The sequence below is a fragment of the Struthio camelus genome, chromosome 1 (assembly GCF_040807025.1).
Source record: "Struthio camelus isolate bStrCam1 chromosome 1, bStrCam1.hap1, whole genome shotgun sequence".
NCBI classification, from domain to species: domain Eukaryota; kingdom Metazoa; phylum Chordata; class Aves; order Struthioniformes; family Struthionidae; genus Struthio; species Struthio camelus.
In genome coordinates this window covers 88990448-89012251 of record NC_090942.1, presented here as the reverse complement: position 1 = coordinate 89012251, position 21804 = coordinate 88990448, and the positions used below count along the sequence as shown (strand labels likewise).

At 47.3% G+C, this 21804-nt stretch overlaps 1 protein-coding gene across 5 annotated transcripts; it reads right to left on the bottom strand.

The window, feature by feature from the left end:
* Positions 1 to 353: 353 nt before the first annotated feature.
* On the bottom strand, positions 354 to 20181 carry PHC1 (polyhomeotic homolog 1). 5 transcript variants are annotated; one of them, XM_068955755.1, is made up of 15 exons: positions 20077 to 20150; positions 15457 to 15613; positions 14738 to 14848; positions 12715 to 12792; positions 11806 to 11955; positions 10646 to 10801; positions 8937 to 9435; positions 7838 to 8592; positions 6523 to 6670; positions 6193 to 6401; positions 5492 to 5606; positions 4777 to 4885; positions 3936 to 4086; positions 2864 to 3095; positions 354 to 2517 (listed from the first exon to the last, which is right to left on the bottom strand). In XM_068955755.1, the coding sequence occupies exons 2-15, from the start codon at positions 15568 to 15570 to the stop codon at positions 2363 to 2365; spliced, it is 2982 nt and encodes a 993-aa protein (XP_068811856.1). In that variant the 5' UTR covers positions 15571 to 15613; positions 20077 to 20150; the 3' UTR covers positions 354 to 2362. The 5 variants fall into 5 exon arrangements, with proteins under 5 accessions (XP_068811856.1, XP_068811833.1, XP_068811823.1 ...); XM_068955732.1 differs by lacking the exon at positions 20077 to 20150 and adding an exon at positions 19887 to 19919; XM_068955722.1 differs by lacking the exon at positions 20077 to 20150 and adding an exon at positions 18920 to 19771.
* Between the last annotated feature and the right edge of the window lie 1623 nt (positions 20182 to 21804).

Sequence of the window (21804 nt, the reverse complement as noted above, 5' to 3'; positions counted from 1 at the left end):
TTGGTTTGACAGGAGCTTTCTTTGGTGCTAGGGCAACTTTGTCATGTGGTGGAGGTGGTGCCTTGCACCTGAATTACTCTTGGCAGGAATGGATAGCCTCTTGTCAGCACATGGTCATGGCTTCTACCTTGTATTAAGCTGGTTCTCTCATGGCTTGACAAGAAGCAAATATTTCAGGACTGAAACTTAACTGCCAGAGCTTTTATGGATCAGAAGAATCTTCAGTGCTGCCTATTTTTCTGCAACAATAAAATCAAAAGTAACTTCTTGATGAAAGCTTTGGGGCTTCAATTCTTCTGGGAAGGTGATATGATAAACAGATTAATGGTCAGGACAGGTGTTCAAGAAGCAACTAGACTTTTTTAATTTTTTTATTAAGAACCTTGAACATATACAATGAACTTTAGGTAAGAGGTAAAACCTTTCCCTTTGGGTGAAGTAAACATAGTCCTTGGAAGGGGCTAGTAACTGATACGCTGCTGTTCTATCCTACCATGGGTTAAATTTAAAACTTGTTTTGTTTAGCAAGTTGCTTGTGTAAGGGCAACCTTCCTCTGATGATTGCTGTTACAGATGCTAATTTCCCTTCCCCAATGTATATTGGCTCTGGTGCTACTATCAGTGTATAAGAATGGACAGCTTCCTTTGGGCCTATTTTTAATAGACTGCAGAATCCTTCCTCCTCGGGAACGAGGATGTCATTATCAACATCATACTTAGCATTTGAATTAAGACCAAGACATTGCTTTCACACTCTATAGCCATCTGCTAAGCACTGTGCTCCCTTTCAATTGCTTTTTTTTTATGGGGGCATCAATACATAGCCCCTTCCAAAGATCTCTAATGTTTTCCTACCCATGCTATTAGGCCTCCTCATATGACTTTAAAGCCCTCCTCTAACTGTAGGCACTTCCCACACAGAAGAGACTTAGGTTTCACTGGAAAATTCATATGAAACTTAAAAAAAACAGAAGAGCTGAGACAGGGTTTAGAAGATGTGTTCTATTCAGTGCACTTACCTCTTAGTGCTTTGTGTAATTTCCTCAGCTTGTGTTTTTGTTTTGTTTTTAAAGCAGAGTTGTTTTTGGAAGAAGAGAATTCTGCTCAGGCTCATATCCTCAGCAAACTGGCTAGAAGATGTTAGAATACCATATTTGGTCCTTTTGAAAAAAAAAATGGTATGTGGGCTGGAAGGGGGGTTCATCTAACTATCACTTTCAAGGAGAAATAGCATTAAAGGATCAGAATTCAGTTGGTGGGAGGGTGGTGGTGGTGGTTGTTGTTGTTTTTAACTGGGGAAGAGAAATACTTGTTTTACAACAGTGACAACCAACAAAAAAAAAAAGAGCCTGAGGCAGGGGATGCAATCCTGCCAGCTTAAACTTTGTCCCATAAGCTCTCCTGAGGATAATGAAGACAGACACAAAAAATAACACAAACTGGTAAGAGAACACACGCAAAAAAACCCCAAACCCTAGCCCATTTTATGAAGAGCCTTAGCGCTTCTGAAGGCTGCTTTGGATTTGTATATTATGCCCTAGCACAATGGCAAGACAAACCTAGTGCCTGCGGAGTTTGCTAAGGTAAAACACCCCCCCTCCCTTTTTTTCCCCCCCATCACCTTGAACTCAGTATGAATCCTCCTCTGACTGGCTCAAAGGGGAGCATCTGGAGTGAGCAGCTGCCATAACACTTAGCCTTCAATCTGCATCTCTACAGGAAACAGTAAAGCTAAGGCAGCTCCTATTGCCCTGGGCCTTCAGGTTTGGTATGCATGCTGGAATGGCTATTAAATCCAGTTCATGAACAGCCTAGGTATTTTTAGAACAGTGAAACAGAGACAGCCCCTTTTGCTCTATTGTTTTTTCCACTTTTGTCACTTGGAATTTACTTGCTCCCCTTCCCAAATGCCTCAAGCACAGCTGCTCATGCTATTACTGCTGGGCAGGCTTCTCCTGTGCCTCATGTTCTAGCACAGCAAGATTCAAAAATAACTACATAGGATCTAATAGACCTGCTGTGGCAAAAGTGCAGGGCAGTTCCTTGTTCAGAAGTCTGTTAGGGCAGAAAGAGGTCCCCTTCCCTTCCTTATGTGGTGTATGGCAGAAGCATATTCAAAATAAGGAGGAAGGAAAGAAGTTTCAAGACCCAGGTGGGAGTTTTCATCCCCCTGGTAGCACCATAGAGAGACCAAGACAGAGGCTTGTGCATGGCAGTTCAACTCAGTTAATTTCCTTCTCACTCTTCTTTGTATGCAAGATCATGTGGGATGGTCCCATCTTTCCCCACCCAAGCAGGATTCTCCAAAGCTGGCAGCTGCACTGGGGTCAGAGCAAAAGAGAGACCTCTAGCTTCAGAGCTGTTAGGTCTCCTTGAGGACATTGATCTTGGCACAGATCTTGAGAGCTGGTCCCAGCTTGATGTTCATGGCACTCATGAGGTGTTCCTCCTTGAGGAGCAGTAGGGCCTGGCCATCAATTTCCTGTGACCGAAACTCCTCAGCAATCTCCTGGCAGCCTGTGAAGCCAAGAAAACAGCACTGAGAAACAGATGTGCTCCAGGCACTCTCCTCTTTCCCACTCTTGGGACACCTGGCAGGTAGAGAAAGCAAGCTAGGAATCTACCAACCCCTCCCCCCCTTCCCCTGCCAAGCTCTACTTGACAGGCTGCCTGAGACCACAGGCTGCTTGAGGAATTAAGGGGGTCCACCTATATAGCCCCACTGCAGGTCAGAGACTGTACAGAGTGCAATAAAAGCACCAGGAACCTCTCATTTGGACTTCCATGGCCTCACTACCAGAAAGACAGCCAACAATATTTCCCATGCTGGATCACAGGACAGCAGGAGAGAGCTTAACTTCACCTTGCAGAGATGCGATGAACTCAGACACTTCCTCTACGCTCCAACGACTGGGATTGCTGGATAGGAAGACTGGGTTGATGCCATGTAGATCTGGGGTGGGTGGGGCCATACTGGAGTTTGACAGGTCCCTCTCTCCATGACTGGCCCTTGCTGACAGGGGCCCTGGAGATGTAGGGGACAAAGCCTCATCATAGCTGGAGTTATCAGAGCCTCGACTGGAATCTTCTTGGCCCTACAGCCCCACAGGAAAGAAAGAAAAGCAAAGGTGTTTATAAGAAATTCACAGTTAAGTGCAAAATAAGACACTAGGAACAGCAGAAGTTGTCCCAACAGTCCCTGTCTCAGGCTGTTGATCCAGAAGTAGCTGACACAAGCGCTCACTGCTGCCAGAAGAGGCAGGCCTTGCTATTTCCTCCCTTCTTCTTTGCTCTTCTTTCTCTCCGCCCTCCCCCAGTCCATTCATCTTCCTCATGCCAGCCCTGGAGCTCATTAGAGCCTTTCTGTGTTCTAACTCATTAATATAGAAGAAAGATAACCAAACAGAAAAAGTGGACTGTTTTCTACCAAGGCTTTTAGGTGGTCTCACTCAGTGAGAGCTCTGTATCACATGCTGAAATTAACACAGAGCAAACAGAACAAGTACAAGTGTGAATGCACTATTTGCAGCTGATGCACAGTTGGAACAGTTCAACTGTGCCTTCTGTAATAATTGTGTTAACGTGCACTTTGCACATGCTGTATGCCTACAGATGGGTCATGCATTTCACCTCAGCTGTGAATGCATTTACAACAAGCAAAACCACATTTCTCATCATTGTCACTAAGATAGGAACAATACAGAGGCAGAGTGAGTTAGGTATGAACCAGTGTCTTGTGAAAATTTGGTCTAAGCACTTGCAAGTGTCCAGGAACTCAGTCCTTGCCTCAAAGAAGAAAACCAGGACCATCTAGCAGCTAACAGAGCTACAGCACAAATACAGGGACAGAGCACATCCATTGTAAGAAACCTGTACATCCAGCAGTGACAACTTTTAGTGTGCCCGGACAGAGGCAAACAAGACTATGTCCTTACCCTGTGGCGCTTGCCCTGGATCTTTGCTCGAGCGATTTCAGAGCTGCTGCGCCGTGGTCCCCGTCGGCGCACGCGAGCATAGTTAGCTTCCTGGAACTCCTTCATCTTCTTTCTCTGCAGCCGAAACTGATGGCTACAACTGACATTGTACCTCAAATAAGTAGAACCAGAGCAGCAGTCAGGAAACAGCAACTACTTAAACAGCATCTGCTTCTCCTTTCTCTAGATGGGGACAGAACTCTTTAGCATCAGGTTCTGTTCCTCCTTCTCCTAAGACTTCCCCTTGGAAGGGACCAGTCCAGACTACTGACAAAAGCAATATTTGGACATCAAAGTCCAAACATCTGTTTTGATCTAACATCTGAAGGGTCGATTAAGCCATTCCCCTAAGGGAAAAAAGACCCATAACATGCCCTCTATTGTCAAGAGGGGACAGCAATGACTAGTCGAACTTCTCTCCATGTTTTTCTCCATATACTCCCTTGTGTCTTTGTCTAGTACTAAAATGCAGCAGACAGCTAGCAGTATGCATTTGATTGATTGATTGATTAGTCAGCCAAAAGAGTGGTTTTTCAGAGCCCAATAAGCACTTCCCTGTTCCCATCTCATTTCCTGAATAAGTCAGAAATCCTGTTTACACTCAACATCACATCTACCTCAACCAGGTCTAAAAACATTCACAAATCATTAGGAGGTCCAACCCCAAAGGTTCTCTACAGTCAGTGTATCCCATGAAGGGTAGATCATATGTACTGAAGTACTGTACACTACCTAGAGTAGAGGCACATGCCCAGTTCTAGATAATAGGTAGTCAGAGAAAAGGAAGATGTCTTGCTATTACCTTTTAGCACAGGTCATGGAACAAAATCTCTTGGAGCCACGGAACTGGGTGGCTGGGGCATACTTCCCACAGTATTCACACTTCAGCAAGTTTGCCTTTTTATCAAGCTCTAGTGAGATACAGAAATGAACATCACTTGATGGTTTGAATTCAAGCAAACCACACGTCATTTACCATTCCACTACTGTTGCTCAGAGCAGACTGACTCCAAACCCTATTCTCTATTCAATATACTAAGCAGTGAGCTTGGGGAAGAATCTGACAGAGGGGAGGCAGAAGCCCCCTAATTAGGGCCCTACGATGTTGCACAGTGCGGTGTATTTCTCCTTTCATTAACCTTTTGTTGAGCAAGTAAGAACTAGCATATCCCCCATATCCTACAGGGCTGTGGGGAGATCTCCATCACTGCACCTCAGCTGTGTCCACACATCTTTGACAGCCTTCAAAAAGTCATTAGAGACAGGAATATTTCAGAATCTCCCACTTGCTACTGACATAGGGTGTATTAGATCATATTTAAGAAAAAAAAATAAAGTATTATCTTCTAGCACTCAAGAAAAGGAGATCCTATGTCTGTAGCCCGAGTCTGAGTCTCTGAAGAGTTAGCAGAAGGATAAGAAGGAATACAAGCTCATAATATAGGAAGTAGATAAGGAAGTATCAGAGAATAAAACTTTCAGTAACATTTGCTAGCTCTCCTGGTGTTGAAACTCACCCATAGAAGTGCTGTCCCTTCCTGGGGAATTACTGGACAGGTTTTCACTCTGCCCAGAGGGAGCCCCTCCCTGCAGTGGTTTCTCAGATTCTTTCAATAGCTGAGAACAACCAACCTGGACAGGAAGAGAAAAAGTTCTGCCCATCAGTAAAGGTATTTGCATGCCCACCACCCTGTGTGAGGTATATGCCACTTGCACCTTGTTAGAGCTCAAAAGAATCCCTCTGCCCACTAGAAGAGGAGGGCTGCTGAATAAAGTTATTACTCCTTCCTGACCAACAGGCTTGGCAGTACTGGTTGATCTTTGATATCTGCCTTGAATATCCTGCAGTTCCATGTAACTATATTTCCCCTTACTTGTTCTAACTTCACTTGCTGCTTGTTCAACATTTTCCTCCATTAAAAACAGGAGAGAAGAACCTTCTTACAATTCCTGCATAAATTATTGTTTTGAGGACTACTGGGGAAAACATTCCCATCACTTGCTTTGCTCCCTCTAACTCACTTTCTTTCATCACACCACTTAATGCCTTGCTTCATGAATGAAACCTTCCTCCTTTCCTTTCCTCTTTTCATTGCCTGTGTCTCGAGGGAAAAAGCAGACTTGGAGCATGGGGAAAGAAACTCCTGTCCAAAGAAGGTAGACCACCACCCTCCCAAAAGAGAGATACATCTCCTTCCCCACAGCAGTGGACACTTACCGGAAATGGCTCTGCTCCTTCCTGGATGACAAAGCCCTCTATGATATGTGTGAGGATCTGGGGCTTGACGATGGCTTGTGGGGGTTTGGAGTCTCCCGTCTGACGTGACACCATTGCCACGTTTGGGGTGGAAGCCGAAGTGGGTGTGACTGATGTTGCTTCATTTGAGGTGGGATTTGGGGTTGCACTGGCAGCAGGATCAGATTTATCTGGAACGTTAAGAGCATAGGAGTCACTGTAACCATTGCTCTCTCTACTCCTAATGTTCCCTTTGCAATATGAAATTAGATCATTAGCCAACAAAATACATAGCTTTCCTTTGCACCTCACCTCCAAGGCCACTTTTCTCCTCCATGTTTTTGGGGCTGTCTGTCACAGGAGAGGACCTAGCAGGCAAGACTGCATTGACACTGGGTGATTCCTCCTTCTCCTCCTCTGACTCTGCCTTGCGCTTCACCGCTAAGGTCTGAGACTTGCCCTGTGTGAAGAAAGAGGAACACATAAGCAGAAAGAGGACCTCCCCAAATCACAGTACACCATAGACTGAAGGCAACAAGAGGATATGCCTGCTCCATCTTCCTTTGTCTTCTGCCTGGCTCCTTCCTCTGACAGCTCAAGCTCCCTCAACAGTACACTCCTCTGCTTAAGAAATTTGCCTACTGGGAAACAAAGCTTAGGACATTTACCAGGACAGCACTGTGACTAGGATACGGTGTCCCAATTCATCTTGATACACTGATATAACATCAAGACACTAGCACTGTCCCAGTCTCAAGGGATTACTCCAGGGAGAAGGAAGTGGAATGGCAGTTACCCACTAGCTTCCAAACAGGCCTTTAGCAAAATCATTCCTTCTACAAAGGAAGAGAGTTAGAACAGTAAGGGAAACATGCTGGACAAGAGCAGAGTTGTCCCCCAGTTCTCAAAAAATCAGGGAGCCATCACAGTATTTGCCTGAAAGGAGGAGCCAGAGTTTAGGAACAAACTGGTGCACTCTGCCCTTGACTACACAGGTGAAACTCCAAGAAAATGAATGGTCTGAGGAGCCTGCTAAGGATATCTGGGCTGGCAAGGTGTTGTGGTCACAGGGAGTTAGGCAGGCTCTAGCTGGACAATTCAGAGCAGCATGAAAGAAGCCTGTGCAGCATAAGCCATCTTCATTTACTTCTGCATAGCCTGCTGCTAGGGAAAACTTAGAAGCCTAGAGCCAGCCCAAACTCTGGCCAATACCACATACCAAGGGGTCTCTGATCTGGTGGTATCCACACCTAGCAGGGAGAGAAGAGTTCAGTCTTCATGGCCCACTCAGCCTTGGTCTCTCTCCTGAGAGAGACAACAAGGAGGCCAATTATTGTTAATTGTGACAGTGTGTGATGAGGACATATACTCCCATTCGAGGCAGGACTGAGTCTCACCAACACATTTCATGCAAGCCTTTGAATGATCATGTGAAAGAGAACTGCTTGCAGTCAGTAACCCCTAGGGTTGGATTGGAATTAATGTATTTGAAAGGAAAAATCTCCATATTCCTTTCCCCAAACCCTTTATGCATCCCACCTCACTGACCCAGGGCTGCACTGCAATTGGTCTCCTAGGAATGAACAAATAGAACCCATTTGCTATTCTCCTCAGTGATGTTACTTACTGGCAACTGGACAGACTGCATGTAGAATGCTGCTGGCATCTGAGCCACAACTGGAGAGGAGGCTGTGCTCTTCACCATGTGGGCTGTGCCTTGAACTTGTGCCAAATTTACCCCTGTGGTGAGGGGAGGAGCTTCCTGTGAGGATGCTGGAGCAGATGATGGAGAAGCAATATGGGCTTGGGAAACAGGCTGGACCACAGCTGGCATTCCCCGGGAGGTGGGCACTGCTGCAGCAATCTGAGCCAAACCCAGTGCCTGAGCTTGGCCTGAGCCCTGCTGCCGTGTACCCACCACCTGCACTGGGATGTGTGGTGGAGGCTGCTGTGCTGCTGACATTTTGGCAGGCCCAAGCTGAGGTGGTTTGATGGGGGTGACCAGAGATTTTGACTGAATTGGAACAGGTGACTTGGTGGCTGGCTGGCAAGGGCTGTCCTGCTGGAGCTGAACAGGCTGCGGCTGGGACTGCAACATAGGTTGCACCACAAGGGTCTGAGCTTGCTGCTGGTTTTGAGAAGAAGCTTGCTGCTGGGGGGGTTGACCTTGCTGCTGCTGTTGAGTCAGAGATGGCGCTTGCTGCTGTTGCTGTTGCTGAGCCAGTTGGAGATGGGTGGCTGTGTGGAGGAGCTGGGACTGGCGGTGTTGGAACTGCTGCTGGTGATGAATGGCAATCTGCTGCTGGATCACTACCTGCTTCTGCAGGTGGATCTGCTGCTGCTGCTGTATCAGCGAGTGGGGCTGGATCTGTGTATATGTGGCTACAAACACAGGGAGGGAAAAGAGGATAGTATAGAAGATTAGTGGCAGGACAGCTGGGAACAAAAAGAAGCAGGGATAGGAAATGGACTTTTTAACCCCTCAATGCAGGTTCAAATTGTTAAGCTCCGAAATGACTGACAACTTACTGGTAGAGGAGACTGGGGACTGAATGGGCTGAGATCAAATTATCTCATTCACAGAGAAGGATAATTCCTAGAGAATAGCACTCTGGAACACTGAGGCTGGGAGGCATGTCAGGAAACCTCTCACCGCTGGGCTTTCAAAAGAGACTCTCTTGCGAAGGCCCAATGAGCTCAAAGAGGAGGAGCAGGTCTCCACTTACCTGAGCTGATCAATGTCTGGCTGGGTGCTGGTGTAGCTGTCCTGGTCAGGTTCATGCCCACCGTTTGCTGTCCACCACTGTCCGCTTCGCCTTTCTTTGTGGTTGCATTCTCTGTTTCTGTTTGGCTTCCCTGGCTGACAGTCACTGCCTGAGCAGCTGCTATTGGTAACGGCTGAACCACCCCTGTGCCTTTCCTTTGGCAACTGCCAGCAGGGCCTGCTGAGGATGCCTGGCTCAATCCTGTTGAGGTCTGGCTCCCACTACTTGCCACCACACCCCCAGAGATACCATTGCTGCCTGTGGCCCCCTGGCTCAAGTTGAGGGACTGGCCTGGACTGCTAGAAGCCGCCTGAGCCACTGCCAATGTTTGGCCTGTATTTGTGGCCTGTGGTAGGCCCGAAGGCTGGGAGTTTCCTGGAAGAGCTGCCTTCTGAGCAGAGCCTTGGAGCTGGGCATTAGCGGCTGAGGTCTGCTGGCTCCTCACAGCCAAGTTCTGCACCTAGAAACACACATACAAAACAGAGTCCATTTGCTTTATGTATGTTACTTCCTGGGAGCTTAACAAAAGCAGAGAACACAGACGCAATACGCGCTACTGGGATGCAGGCTAAGCTGATGCTTAAAGTCTCACACAGGGAGCTGGCTAATATTGCAGGGCAAAGCTCAGGTGCAGCCCTCCCCAGAAGACTTATTAACCTAAACTCCCTTCTGTCCATCTCTGATGGAAGTTAAAGATCTCGTGGCACTTTCTGAACAGAATTTGAGGATAACACTATTCCCTCCATACAGTAAATTCTAACATCAGAAACTAAAAGGCATGGGACAGCCTTCAGACCTGCCTGCCTTGCTCCTGCATCTGTAGGATCCATTTTAGCATGGCTCAGAAAGCACTGAGATTCCCCTTTAAGTTCAGCAATTCCTTTTTAATTTTTGTGCCACCTGCCTCCTCTCTCTGTGCAGGGCTTGCCACTCAGGAGGCCCACATCTCTTCTCATGGCATGCAGCCCTTCTGATTTCTCCAGTTTCTCTCTGCATTTCTCTCTGCATTTACTCCCCCTCCAAATGCAGTGTTATCTTCAAGTTTGATCGTGGCTGACTTTGCTTCAAAGAAAGTGCTCCAGGCGAGGCAAATATGAAGTAACTGCAGCAGGGGCAGAAAGGAGCAGTTCAAGTTGTTCAAAAATTCCTCTGGAAATCCCTAGAATGACTGGGAAGGAACCAGAAAATGGAAAGCCATGGCAGCTGCTTGACCTGGAGAAATATTTACAGATGAATGCAGGAGCTAAGACCTTGTGGTCTATTCAGTCTTCGGCATCTTTACAACAGCAAACCAACTAGGTCAAGGAATACCACCAATGGCAGAGACTCTTCATTGCAGAGTGCCTGTCCCACTGAAAACTGGACACAGAACCCACAATTCTTTCCACAAAAGGACAACCAAGAAATTGTGAAGATAGGACTGATCCAGCCTGTGGTTCACCCAAGGAATTTTAAGCAGAAATGAATCCTGTCTCTGAAGGCAAAAAGCAAACATAGAAACACAGTGGCAAGAGAGAACAGACCCTCCTGCATGCAGCAGTTATAGGGATACAGGATGGGGATAAAATAGAACTAATCCCCTACACAGGGAGAACTGGAGACAGAGACCAGAGTGTGGAGCGACTGAGTGCGGGATGGAGGGGAGGACCCTGGGAGGGGGTATCACTGACCTGGTCTGTGTCTGCATGGACCCCAGGAGACTGAGTGGGTGGTACCTCCTGCTGGACAGCAGCCACGGCCCCATTAGGCATCAGGATGAGTTGGGAGGCAAGAGGGACATTGCGGCCCAAGGTCCGGTTTACCTGCAACAGGTTCCCCAGCTGCGGCTGTTGGGGGAGGGTCAGGTGATGTGGAATGAAAGGAACAGAGGGGAGGAGAGAAAGAAAGACAGCGAACCACAAGCAAACAGATTACAAAGCAACACTAGGCTGCAATGTCACACACTGCAAAAAATCCCAACCCTCCTGGCACTGTAATGTTGAGTACAACCTGCAGGAACAGGAAACTGGAAACAATTTCCTTATGGAAATGAGTGATCTTCTATTAAACGTGGGCATGAGCTGACTCCCACAGACTGCCCAGGGCTGGCTAGAAGGCTTGGGTATAGTTTTCAGATGTATATCTAGGCCTGGCTGAGAAGCAGGGATACAAGACATATGCCCAAGACAGGGGATGTTTGAAAAGAAGGGGACTACAGTCTGTACCTAAAGCCAGCTAAAGTCAACTGAGCAGCAGAAAATATTTTTCAGGTAGGTGACCAAACTCCAGATTAAATTTGACAATAATCAATGTTTTGTATATAGCAGCACCTAAAACTGATTCAAGGGATGAGATATTTGTTCACATCAATCTGTGCACCCAGACTTGCTTGAATCCTGACTTATGTGCCTGAGCTCAGCAGTAGTCGAGGAAAGTAATTTACCAGACATATATATGTTCTAACATTGAATGAGAAGACTAGATTTATTTTTGTGAGCTGTACTCAAGTCTAGGATATATTTTTCACATTGATACTCTAGTGAGAAGTGCCATGGGATCTTTAACAACTATGCAGAGCAGACACAAATGTGATTCTTAAGACTCTCATCTGGCTATCCCTAAACCACACAATATAAAGCTCATCTATCCTCAAAAGCTGAGCCCAGAGTCAAACCTGTGGTTTCAGGGACAAAAGATTCTCCATTTGCATTTAAAATAAATCATACGATCCCTGAAGCTGGAGTTAGTCCAGAGGTAAGAATCTATGCTGGTAGTCCCTCACAGCAAAACACTGGAGTGGCTGGGAAACGGGGTTCATGATCAGGACACGCTTTGTGTATACATCTCTTACCCGGAGATACATCTGGGCTTGTGACTGGTTGAGAGGCGGTGAGGTGGTATTCCCAAGGAGCACAGACTGCGTCAGGGTTGTGGCACTGGGGGAACTCACACTCTGTGAGCGACTGATCAGTTGCGCAGCCGATGTGGTGGCTAGGTTGATCTTAAAACAGAGAAAAGCCCCAAATCACATAGGAAACAATGGGGGCAAAGAAGCGAGTACAAATTATCGCATTGGGGCGCAGTCAGAATAGGCATTTTATAGCTTTTCCCTGTATCCTGCAGTCAGGGCAAGAAGAAACAAACTCTTGTCTTAAGGGTCTATGCAATCTAAACTTCTGGCTAGAAGAAGACTAGTACACTTAGACTTGTACACTGAACCTGAGTATCACTGTTAACATGCAACTTTGCAGAGATCCAAAAGAACTACATTTCTCTCTCCAGCCTCTCACTTAAAGACAAAAAAATACTAATCTACCCTACCAACTCTTCTATTATTTAAATAAATCCCAGTTCCTCAATACTCAGGACAAACCCAGACCTCCTCTCACTCAATAAGTCACTTTTCCTCTACCGAAGAAATAAAAGTACAATCCCTTTCAAGCTGATCATAACTCCTTCTCCTTCTCAGAAGTCTTGATCCTCTCCTAATCCATGATAATGCATCCTCAAAGCCTCAGCAAAAAGAGATCAGTTTCTACCTTTCCAGCTAAGAGGCCTCTCCCACTCAGAAACCTTCTCTTGGCTCCTCAACCCCCACCAATAATGACAGCACCCCAAATCCTCAAAGTTGTCTGTATCTTGTGGATTCCCAGCATCCTTATCAGCTGTGATTTCTTGGCTGATTTCCTTCCTAAAAGACAAAGAGGAGAAAGAACAAGCGGGGCAAGGCTTTAGTATGTTTGGGGAAGCGATTACTTACAGAAGCCTGGGTAGTGGTGGTCTGTTGTGGGGTACTGGTGCTGGGGGAGCTGGCCTGTCTACTGGCTGCTATTGTAGCCTGCAAAAGAGATTGGCAGAGAAATGAGCACCTGGAATGAACCTTTAAATCCAATCCAAATATTTGACTTGGCCAGAACACCTCGTCCCATCATCACTACCCTCTCCCATTCCTGAGAACTGTAACACAATGTAATGACTACAAATCTCTGCTATGCCCCACAAAACAGGTGTAGCAACTCAGCAAGGTACCTCCTCTTCCCCAGCCAGTTCAGTCCTGTACATCGCCTCAGGTAGTGGACAACAGACACTTAGAGTGTGCGATCTCCAGTCTTCCACCCAGGGGTATATATTCTACCACTGCCCCAGCTTGTCACGCTACAAACTACAACCCTCATCCTGCTGCTCCAACCCACTCTGGTAAAACCCAGTTAAGCCCCACATTAACACTATGTTGGGCACGTCATGCCAGTTAGTAACAGGTGTGCAATGATAGTACTCAAGGTAACAAATTTCTGATTACAGCAGGTACGGTTGGTGAAAGAGGGTAAATAATGTTAGATAATTTTTTCTGCCCTATAGGATCCCACAGCAGGTGCCCTGCAAGGGGTAGTGAGTTCAGTTGGTCTATAACTAAGATTTCTGTGAAACTAGCAAGAGGATTCTGTTCCCCCTAAACTATAAAGCTGCAGGTAGAGATTTGAGAACTACCTTCAAGGGAGGTGATCCTCCCCCTCTCCTCAGCCCTGGGGAGGCCGCATCTGGGTTACTGTGTCCAGTTCCGGGCTCTCCAGTACAAGAGAGACATGGAGCTACTGGCTGCTGGAGAGAGTCCAACAAAGGGCTATGAAGATGATTAAGGGACTGGAGCATCTCTCCTATGAGGAAAGGCTGGGAGAGCTGCGCCTGTTCAGTCTGGAGAAGAGAAGACTGAGGGGGATCTCATCAATGTGTACAAGTATCTGAAGGGGGAGTGTCAAGAGGATGAGGCCAGACTCTTCTCCGTGGTGCCCAGTGACAGGACAAGAGGCAACAGGCATAAACTGAACCATAGGAAGTTCTCTCTGAACCTGAGGAAAAATTTCTTTCCTGTGAAGGTGACTGAGCCCTGGAAGAGGTTGCCCAGAGAGGTTGTGGAGTCTCCTTCCCTGGAGATATTCAAAACACGTCTGGACACAATCCTGGGCAATGTGCTGTAGAGGACCCTGCTTGAGCAGGGAGGTTGGACTAGATGATCTCCAGAGGTCCCTTCCAACCTCAACCATTCTGTGACTCTGATTCCTGGATTGATATCCAAAGACTGCAACTACTGAGGGAGATGTTACACAGAGAGCGCACTATTGTCACATCACACAAAATTCATCTTCAACTGAGGATAAAGTCTGACAGGTGAACAAAGTTGCTAAAGAAAATAATTGCCTGACAATTAGGCTTCATACATCACTTTGATTTATACAAACAGAACTCAATTAAAGAAACACCCTCCTTGCTGGACAAGGTCTTCCCCAAATCCATCTTGCTAGTAGCTGATAAAAGAAAACATGGGATACTAAGTGTAAAGACATAAAAAATTGAGAGGACGCCATGTGATATTTCATGCGCCCAAGACCACGTGCATTCTCAGAGAAACAACAATGCATGCTTCCTTTTAAGATGAAGTTTGAGTTTTAAAATGCTACTGTATCCACTACTGATGTAATCATCCATTTTTTATTAAAGGAGGTACAGGGGCTGATCATATGGTAATCATATGCTTCCAAAAAGTAGATTCCCTTATGGGGAACCCAGATTTTATCTTGTCCTGCTCTGTATCTGAAAGTCAAATGGATCTTTCCATCTAGCTTCCTGTTTCTTAGTTGTTTGCATTACCTTTAAATACATGTTTAGGGACTAGAGGTCTAATTGTGAATCAGGACCTCATCATACAAGTCACTGCATAAACAGAGAATGAAAATCTTCCCCAGAGAATGATCTAATTTCTTTCCTTCTGCCCCTTGGCAACTCACCTGCTGGACAGCAGCCAAGCTGTGAAGTTGGGCACTGTTAAGCTGCTGCTGGAGCATAAACTGATGGAAGTACTGGGCTGCATTGGGCTGTCTCTGGAGTGCCTGAAGGGCCTGGAGAAAGAGGAAAATCCAATTGTCAAAGATATTGTGCCCTTGAAACATGACTAGAAAGAGAAACCAGGATCTAAATAACAGCCACGAGACATCCCTGGTCCCAAAGAAAAAAGTCAAGCCGCCAGATTAGAGCATCAAAATAAGTAGTACAACTACAAATTCAGTTACAGACTGAATCACAGGTGTATTCCAGGACAGCAGAAACACTTGTAAGACTTTAATAAGCTCTTGGAACTTGGGGATGTGCATAGTCGAGTAGGCAGTCAGACCCATGTTCCTATACCGTACAGATGTTCCAGAGGAACTGGGATGATAAAGTGAACAACTTGTTATAGGACAGCAGGCTAAGATCAATCTATTAGATCACAGGACTGATTAAATTTAAGAGACTGGACACTGGAAGAGTCACCTATAAAACATGAAGTAGAGTATCAGGCTATATAGAGTAAAAATCTGGCCTAGCACAAGAATTCCTAAATCTGAAAACATGACAGTCCTCTAAGCACACGCCTACCTTGATACATGTCAGGTCAGAGCAATAAAGAAGGGCTCATGGCCACCTTCCACGGACAAACATCCTGTCCTAGAACATAAAAGTGCCTTACCTGTACCGCCTGTCGCTCATACAGAGACATCTGTGATATCTGAGGACGGGTGCTTCCTCCGGAACTGGAGCTCCCACTGGTGGAACTGGAGTTCTGCTCACTTTCAGTCTCCATGGTGACAGGATCCTGGGAGCTCAGACTGAGATTGACTCCAGACCTAAATCAAGAGAATCGGAAAATAAGTCATGCTTGAGAAAAAAACTAAACTGTATTTCATTGCATTGTACAGCTTTTTCACTTGAGTATCTCAGTACTAAGCCTCTTACACCACTTTGCCACATCATAGGGGGCTGGGGATGCCGTGGGTCTGAAATCACCCAGAAGTTATACTCGTAGTTTAAAAGTTTTATTACCATAGTCAAAAATATAATGTACACGTTCTCACATTTTTATTGCCATGCTGCAGTGGAAGCTACAGCTATCCTGAATTCTTAAAAAGGCAGGAAAGTTAAGTACCAGCTTCAGCTCGCTCAGACAATCATTTGGTTTACAGATTTGATCACCTCTACTTCAAGGCTAGTGAATTAAGGCAAATGACACTGTGCGTGTGGACTTGTGTGTACACAAGTCTCCCATTTCACTTTCCCAACTTACGATCCCCCTTTTCTCTAGTCCCAGAAGAAGTAAAATTATCCCACAACTCCACTGTCGTGCTGCAAATTTACCAACTCAGTCCCTCCTTCTCACAGTTTAGCCGCCAACTCCTGATTATTCTTTCTTTCTCTGATCACATGCACTTCTGGCTAGTCATTGTTCCTGACAGCTCATAACTCAAGTATTGGACTGGAACCTGATATCTGTGGTGGCAAGTTGCTTTAAGGGGGAATGGAATGAGAAGCAGAGTGAATAAAGGGATCACTAGCAATAAATGTGAGGAGAAAATTTCTGAAAAGGTCACGCAGGGCCAGAGACATCTTCTAGCAGCAGAAAGATGGGTCATGGTGAACTACATCAATGAGTAAAGATTGGAGAAGGCTTTCATCAGCCAAGAGGAAGAGAAGCAAGACTGCAAAGAACGTTCAGCAGAAAAGTAACACATGGGGACGAGCAGGGAGTTTCCCCCACCAAGAAATATGGGCTATATAGGGAATAACAGCAGGAGAGATTAGAGCCAGAAAGGGGCAAGGGCAAAAGTGATTAGATTTACTCAATGGAATTCCATTGAAAAACAGATTTCCTAGAAGCAAACCATCTCATGTAAGATTTAAAAATATCTTCCGATGGTCTGGATAACACTAGCAGCTTGTTTGTTTCCAACACCACCAGCTGGTTCCTCTGCAGCCTATCTGATACAACTCTAAATGAGACCCCCTGCACTTCCGAGATCTCACAGCACCAGCATAGACGCTGTATCTAGATCTTTTCAAATACAGAAATTATGGGCTTCACAGCTTCACTGAGGCTTCACTCTTCTTTACACTACTTTTTCCAGGAGACTAAACAAACAGATCAGCACAACAGCAGAGGAGGTACAGTAACATTCTCTCCCAGACACATAAGTTCTTCAATTCTGGAATGGTGTTAAGGGCAGCAGGTGACTAACTAAAGTAGGACAGTAGCGTTAACACTGCTGAGGAAGGCTCACTAAATCAGAGAACTGCTGCTTCAAACTTATTCCTCAAAACCTGGACAAAAAAAAAAAATCTATTATCAATAAGCACATAGCTGCTGTTCCAGGTTCTGGCTTCCCTTTGTGTCTTTACCCCTGCCTCTAAGTCCTGCCCAGGGATCTCCCTGCAATTCTAACACTACCTCCCTGTACTGCTTCAGCAGTACCATCAGTAATTTTGCCCTGCAATCATCTTTTCTTCAACTGTGAGACACAATCTCCTAATTGGCCACTGTCTTCATGAACAACTCTATTACAGCTAGAAACAGTTGGTCAATAAGCCTACCTAGCACATAAAAGCTCTGAGAGGCCAATCACCTTAAAGATTTTCCCAGGGGGCATCACCACAAGTAAACGAAGCCTGAAAGTAAATTAATTGAGTAATTGCGAAGGGAGAGAATACAAACTGTTGCAAAGGAAGAAACTGGAGTAAATACATGAAGTACACTGAACGGGGTTAAAAAGTGAGACAGAGTCAAGCTACACACATTGCAGTCAAGTTATCTAATAGCTCCACTACCATTAGAAGGGAAAGATTCCTGTTCTCTTGCCCACCCTCAACCTCCCTTTGCAGGTTCTTCCTCACTTACCTTGCTTCTGGTACTCACTAGATCCCTCCATCAGTTGATTCAACTTGCTAACTTGGCAGAAAAACTAACCTAAACAAAGGACATCATTTTCCATCAGGTCAGTGATCTGAATCAGCTCACTTGTGATCCCACAAGTGCAAGTGAGAGAAAAAGGAAGGAAGGAGAAAGCAGCAGGCAAGGAAACTAAGTAAGCTGTTAGATCCACTTAGTTGTGGCATGTAACCTTACCCTCAACAGCTGCACTACGAAGAGAAACCTGGCTTCTGACATGGTGCTCTGCTCGCTAACATCTGTTTCCTCAGTGTGCAACAGTATCGACGCTCAAGATTTCCAGCATTTTTTGAGAGTTCCACATTGATCTACATTTTCTTAAAATCAGGCCCTATCACAAACAGAACCCTAGTGAAACACTGGTACCTCTGGGGTGGGAGACCAAAAAATGGTCTCCATGTAGGCAAAAGGCCTTTGGGGACACTGCTAAAGCGGCATACTGTCCTTTCGAGAAGGATGATAAGAATTTTAACAGTCACTCATAACATGCAAGGTTATCCAACAAAATTCTTTCCAAACACAAAAATCAAGAGGCATGGTACTTCACCAAGCAGTTCCATGTTAGGGTAATCTGATCCAAACACAGGCTACTCCCATACGAGATAGCCCCGATTTCATCCTCTCCCCTCACACACTACCCTTCTCCAAGCACATCTTCCAGCGCCCTCCTCTTACATCAGTCTACAGATCATTGGGCTGCCAAACTACTTGATTCAGCAGGCTGCTTCATAAGAAGATAGATAATCCATCAAAAACAACAAAATGATTGTTTTTCCCAATGAACAGAGTTGACCAACCCACTTTGCAAACATAATCAGTAAGATACCAAGCAAAAAACTGAGGTAAAATACATGGCTATTTTGGGAATTAACCTTCAAAGAGGAGCTAAATTGGATTAAGCCTAAAACAGAACTGCACCCTAAGAGACTGACATGTAAGAATACAAAGGCCTATTAATACCATGACAGGGATGACAGCACAGCAGAAATGAAAAAAAAGGGAGAAAACTAGTTTAAGGAGCATTACAAGGACAAGAACATGGGCTCCGTCTACAGCCTAACTTGCATTGCTCATTTCAACACTTAACAAGAATACAGGCAGCCTGTCTACAACTTCCTGACCTTCTCAAGTGCAACAGCAGAAAATTCAGGCCAGCCATCTACACTAGCCACAGAACATTATGCAGGAGGTAAAAAAAGTCTTATTTGCTCACCCCATCCATTCCTCCTTGCACAGGACTGCTGCCTGCAGAATACTTTCTAAACTTGCAGCTGATTTTGTAGCTTTATCCTTGGGAAATCAAGTCAGTGAACAAGTAAGATTTGCACAGGATGGCCCACAAGATTCAGAGGGAAAAATTAGCTACCAAGGCTATAGTACACCCATCTCTCCTCGCTCTGTTACCATAGTTTCCTATGGCATACTATCCAAACTATCGATGCAGAGAAGTGAAACTGCAGAGACAGACACATTTGCCTTCCGATGCTTTGGAAACAATCAGCGGGATCCTACAGCACTGCATAAGCTGCACATGGGAACACGACCACCTATTATACACTTGTGTCTGCTCTGCACACCCGTGTTTCTAAGGCAAATGCCTACCAGATGCCTCATAAACAAAGCAGGGCACAAGTTCTCGAGAGGCACACGGAGCAACCCCAGCTCCGACGTTGCTCGCAACTCCGAGAGCAAACTTGACCGAGTGCTGACTCCATCCAACAGAGGGTGTGCGCGTCCGTGCGCGCTCTGCGCGCAGACACTTCACTACAACACGTATATACAATGCAACACGGCCCCACTGCAGATGGAGGTGGGGAAACCGCCGCAGGATGCCAGCGATGAAGGGGGGCAGGGAACGAAAGAAACATAAATTTTTAAAGCAAAGTTAGCGGCGCGAAGGAACAAGAGGCTCCGGAGTTACTTGGACGGACGCAGCGGGGCTGAGAGGTGGAGTTGTTCCGTTCGCTGCTCCCGATGCCCAGCGCAGCCCGACGCGGGGCAGAGCAGACAATGGCTGCTCCACAGGCGCTGTCAACTTGCAGCCCGCCCTGACCCCGCGAAACTCTCCTCGCCCCGGCCGCCCGCAGCGGCCCAGCCTCACCTGCGCCCGCCCGCGCCCGCCGCGGCGCCGCCCCCCCGCCGCGCGCGCCCGGGGACCGCGCCGCCGGCACAGGCGTTACCGGAGCCCGGGGCCGCTGCCGCTGCCGCCGCTTGACACACCCCCCCCGCGCGCGCGGGCGGTCGGGCGGGCGAGCGGACGGGCGCGCGGGCGATCTGCCGGGCCAGGCCGGGCCGGGCCGGGCCGGGCCGGGCGGCAGCGAGGCGGCCCGGGGCCCCGCCGTTCGAGGAGGGAGGTGGGAGGGGCGTTACCTCGCGTGGACTCCCCACGGCCCCGGCCCGGCATCGGCCTCATAGGGCAGCCCCAGGGCCCTGCGCGGCCGCGGGGGCTGGCGGGGCGGGGCGGGGCGGGGCGACGGGGGCGGGGCGGCTCACCAGCACCGCGCCCAACGCTCCGCGCGCGCCGCGGCCTCGGCCGGTTCCGCCCCGCCTCCCTCCTCCCCCTCCCTTTTTTTCCCCCCCTTTTTTTTAATATGCTGGCCTCTGAGGCTCCCGCGTCTCCGTCACTTCCTTGCTCGAGGCGCTTCCGGGACATGTGATCCACCTGCCGCAGGCGCCGCTTGCCGTTGCCTTGGCGATGGGGGCCGGGCGAGAGGCCGCGCTCGGGCCCGGCGAGCGGTGGGAGCAGCGAGGAGGAGAAGGCGCGAGCCGGGCCCGCCGCTTCCCGCTCCCCTCGTTCCCCTGCCGTGGCCGGCGGCGCTGGCGGGGAAGGGCTCGGGGTTGCTGCTCCCTGCCGGACTTGGAGGCGTCCAAAGGGCTGGGGCCGGCACGGCGGCGGGCGCTGGTGGGAACAACGGGCTCGGACGAGCCTGACCCGCTGCCGCTGCATCCTGGCCACTGCTCTGGGGCAACGTCACAGGCAGGGAAAACATCTGGAGAAATGCATGTGGGGGAGAGATCATGTCCACGGTACATGTTTTATGTTCATAATTCTTCATTTGAATTAAACGACTCAAGGTGTTGAAAACCATCTGTGCTTCCCCCGCAGCCCTGGCAGTTCTCTCCTGCCATGTGTTGCCCCAGATGCTCCGTGTCGCTCGCCCCTCAGGTTCTGCTGAACCAAAAGCCTCTGGCCAGCCTTCAGTTTGCACCATCTCCTAGCCCACTGCCTCAGAAGGTTGCAGGGGAAGGGAACCAAGGGACGAAAGACAGGCTGGGTCATGATAAGCGTTATAACCTGGCTGTACAGCTGGCACACAGTACTTTTCTCCACTTAGGGCAAGTGCTCCTTCTGCTGAGACACGCTTTGCTATCAGTCCTTCTGGAGACTTGTTAACCTTGTTAAGCATTAGTAATTTTATGTAGGTTGTTAGCAGTTTATCTTAGAATTTGGAACAAACCATGGTGAACAAACAGGACACAGTGGTAATAACTGTTCCTGGAATGATTTCTGGCCAGGTGGTGTAGAGCATGTGTACAGGTGCTCAGTGGGGAGTATATAGAGACCTAAGGGCTTACTGGCAACTTTTAGTCATGAGAAGAGAAAGTATCCTGCACAGCCACTTTAGCCTTGCTTCCCCTGATAACCTAAGAACTGACCATCCAAGTTAGGGTAACCATGGCTTGTAAGGTAAGCTATCATTTGTAATGATAGTGTTGTTATAAGCATGACCGTTTCTAAGAACATGAGGAATGCTCTACTGGGTCAGACCAGTGGCTCATCTTGGGCAGACTTGGAGAGTTTCCTTTAAAGAGGGTGGTTTATGCACCAAGGAAGGGTGGAAAGAAGTTGATCACTGATAAAGCAAAGGGCGAGAAGCAGCAAAAGAAAAGCAGAAAGGAATCCATTCCATCTACACGTACAAGGTGCTGAAGCAGATTTGACTTGACTCGAGTATCTGTAAGGCTATGAGTATCATGAATTCTCCTGAACGTGACATGTTTGAGATTTGTGCATCGAGCCAGTAAAACAAGTGCCACTAAAGCCACTAAAGGTGATTTAACAGAAGAAACTGTCTAGAATTTATGCAAATGGAGGGA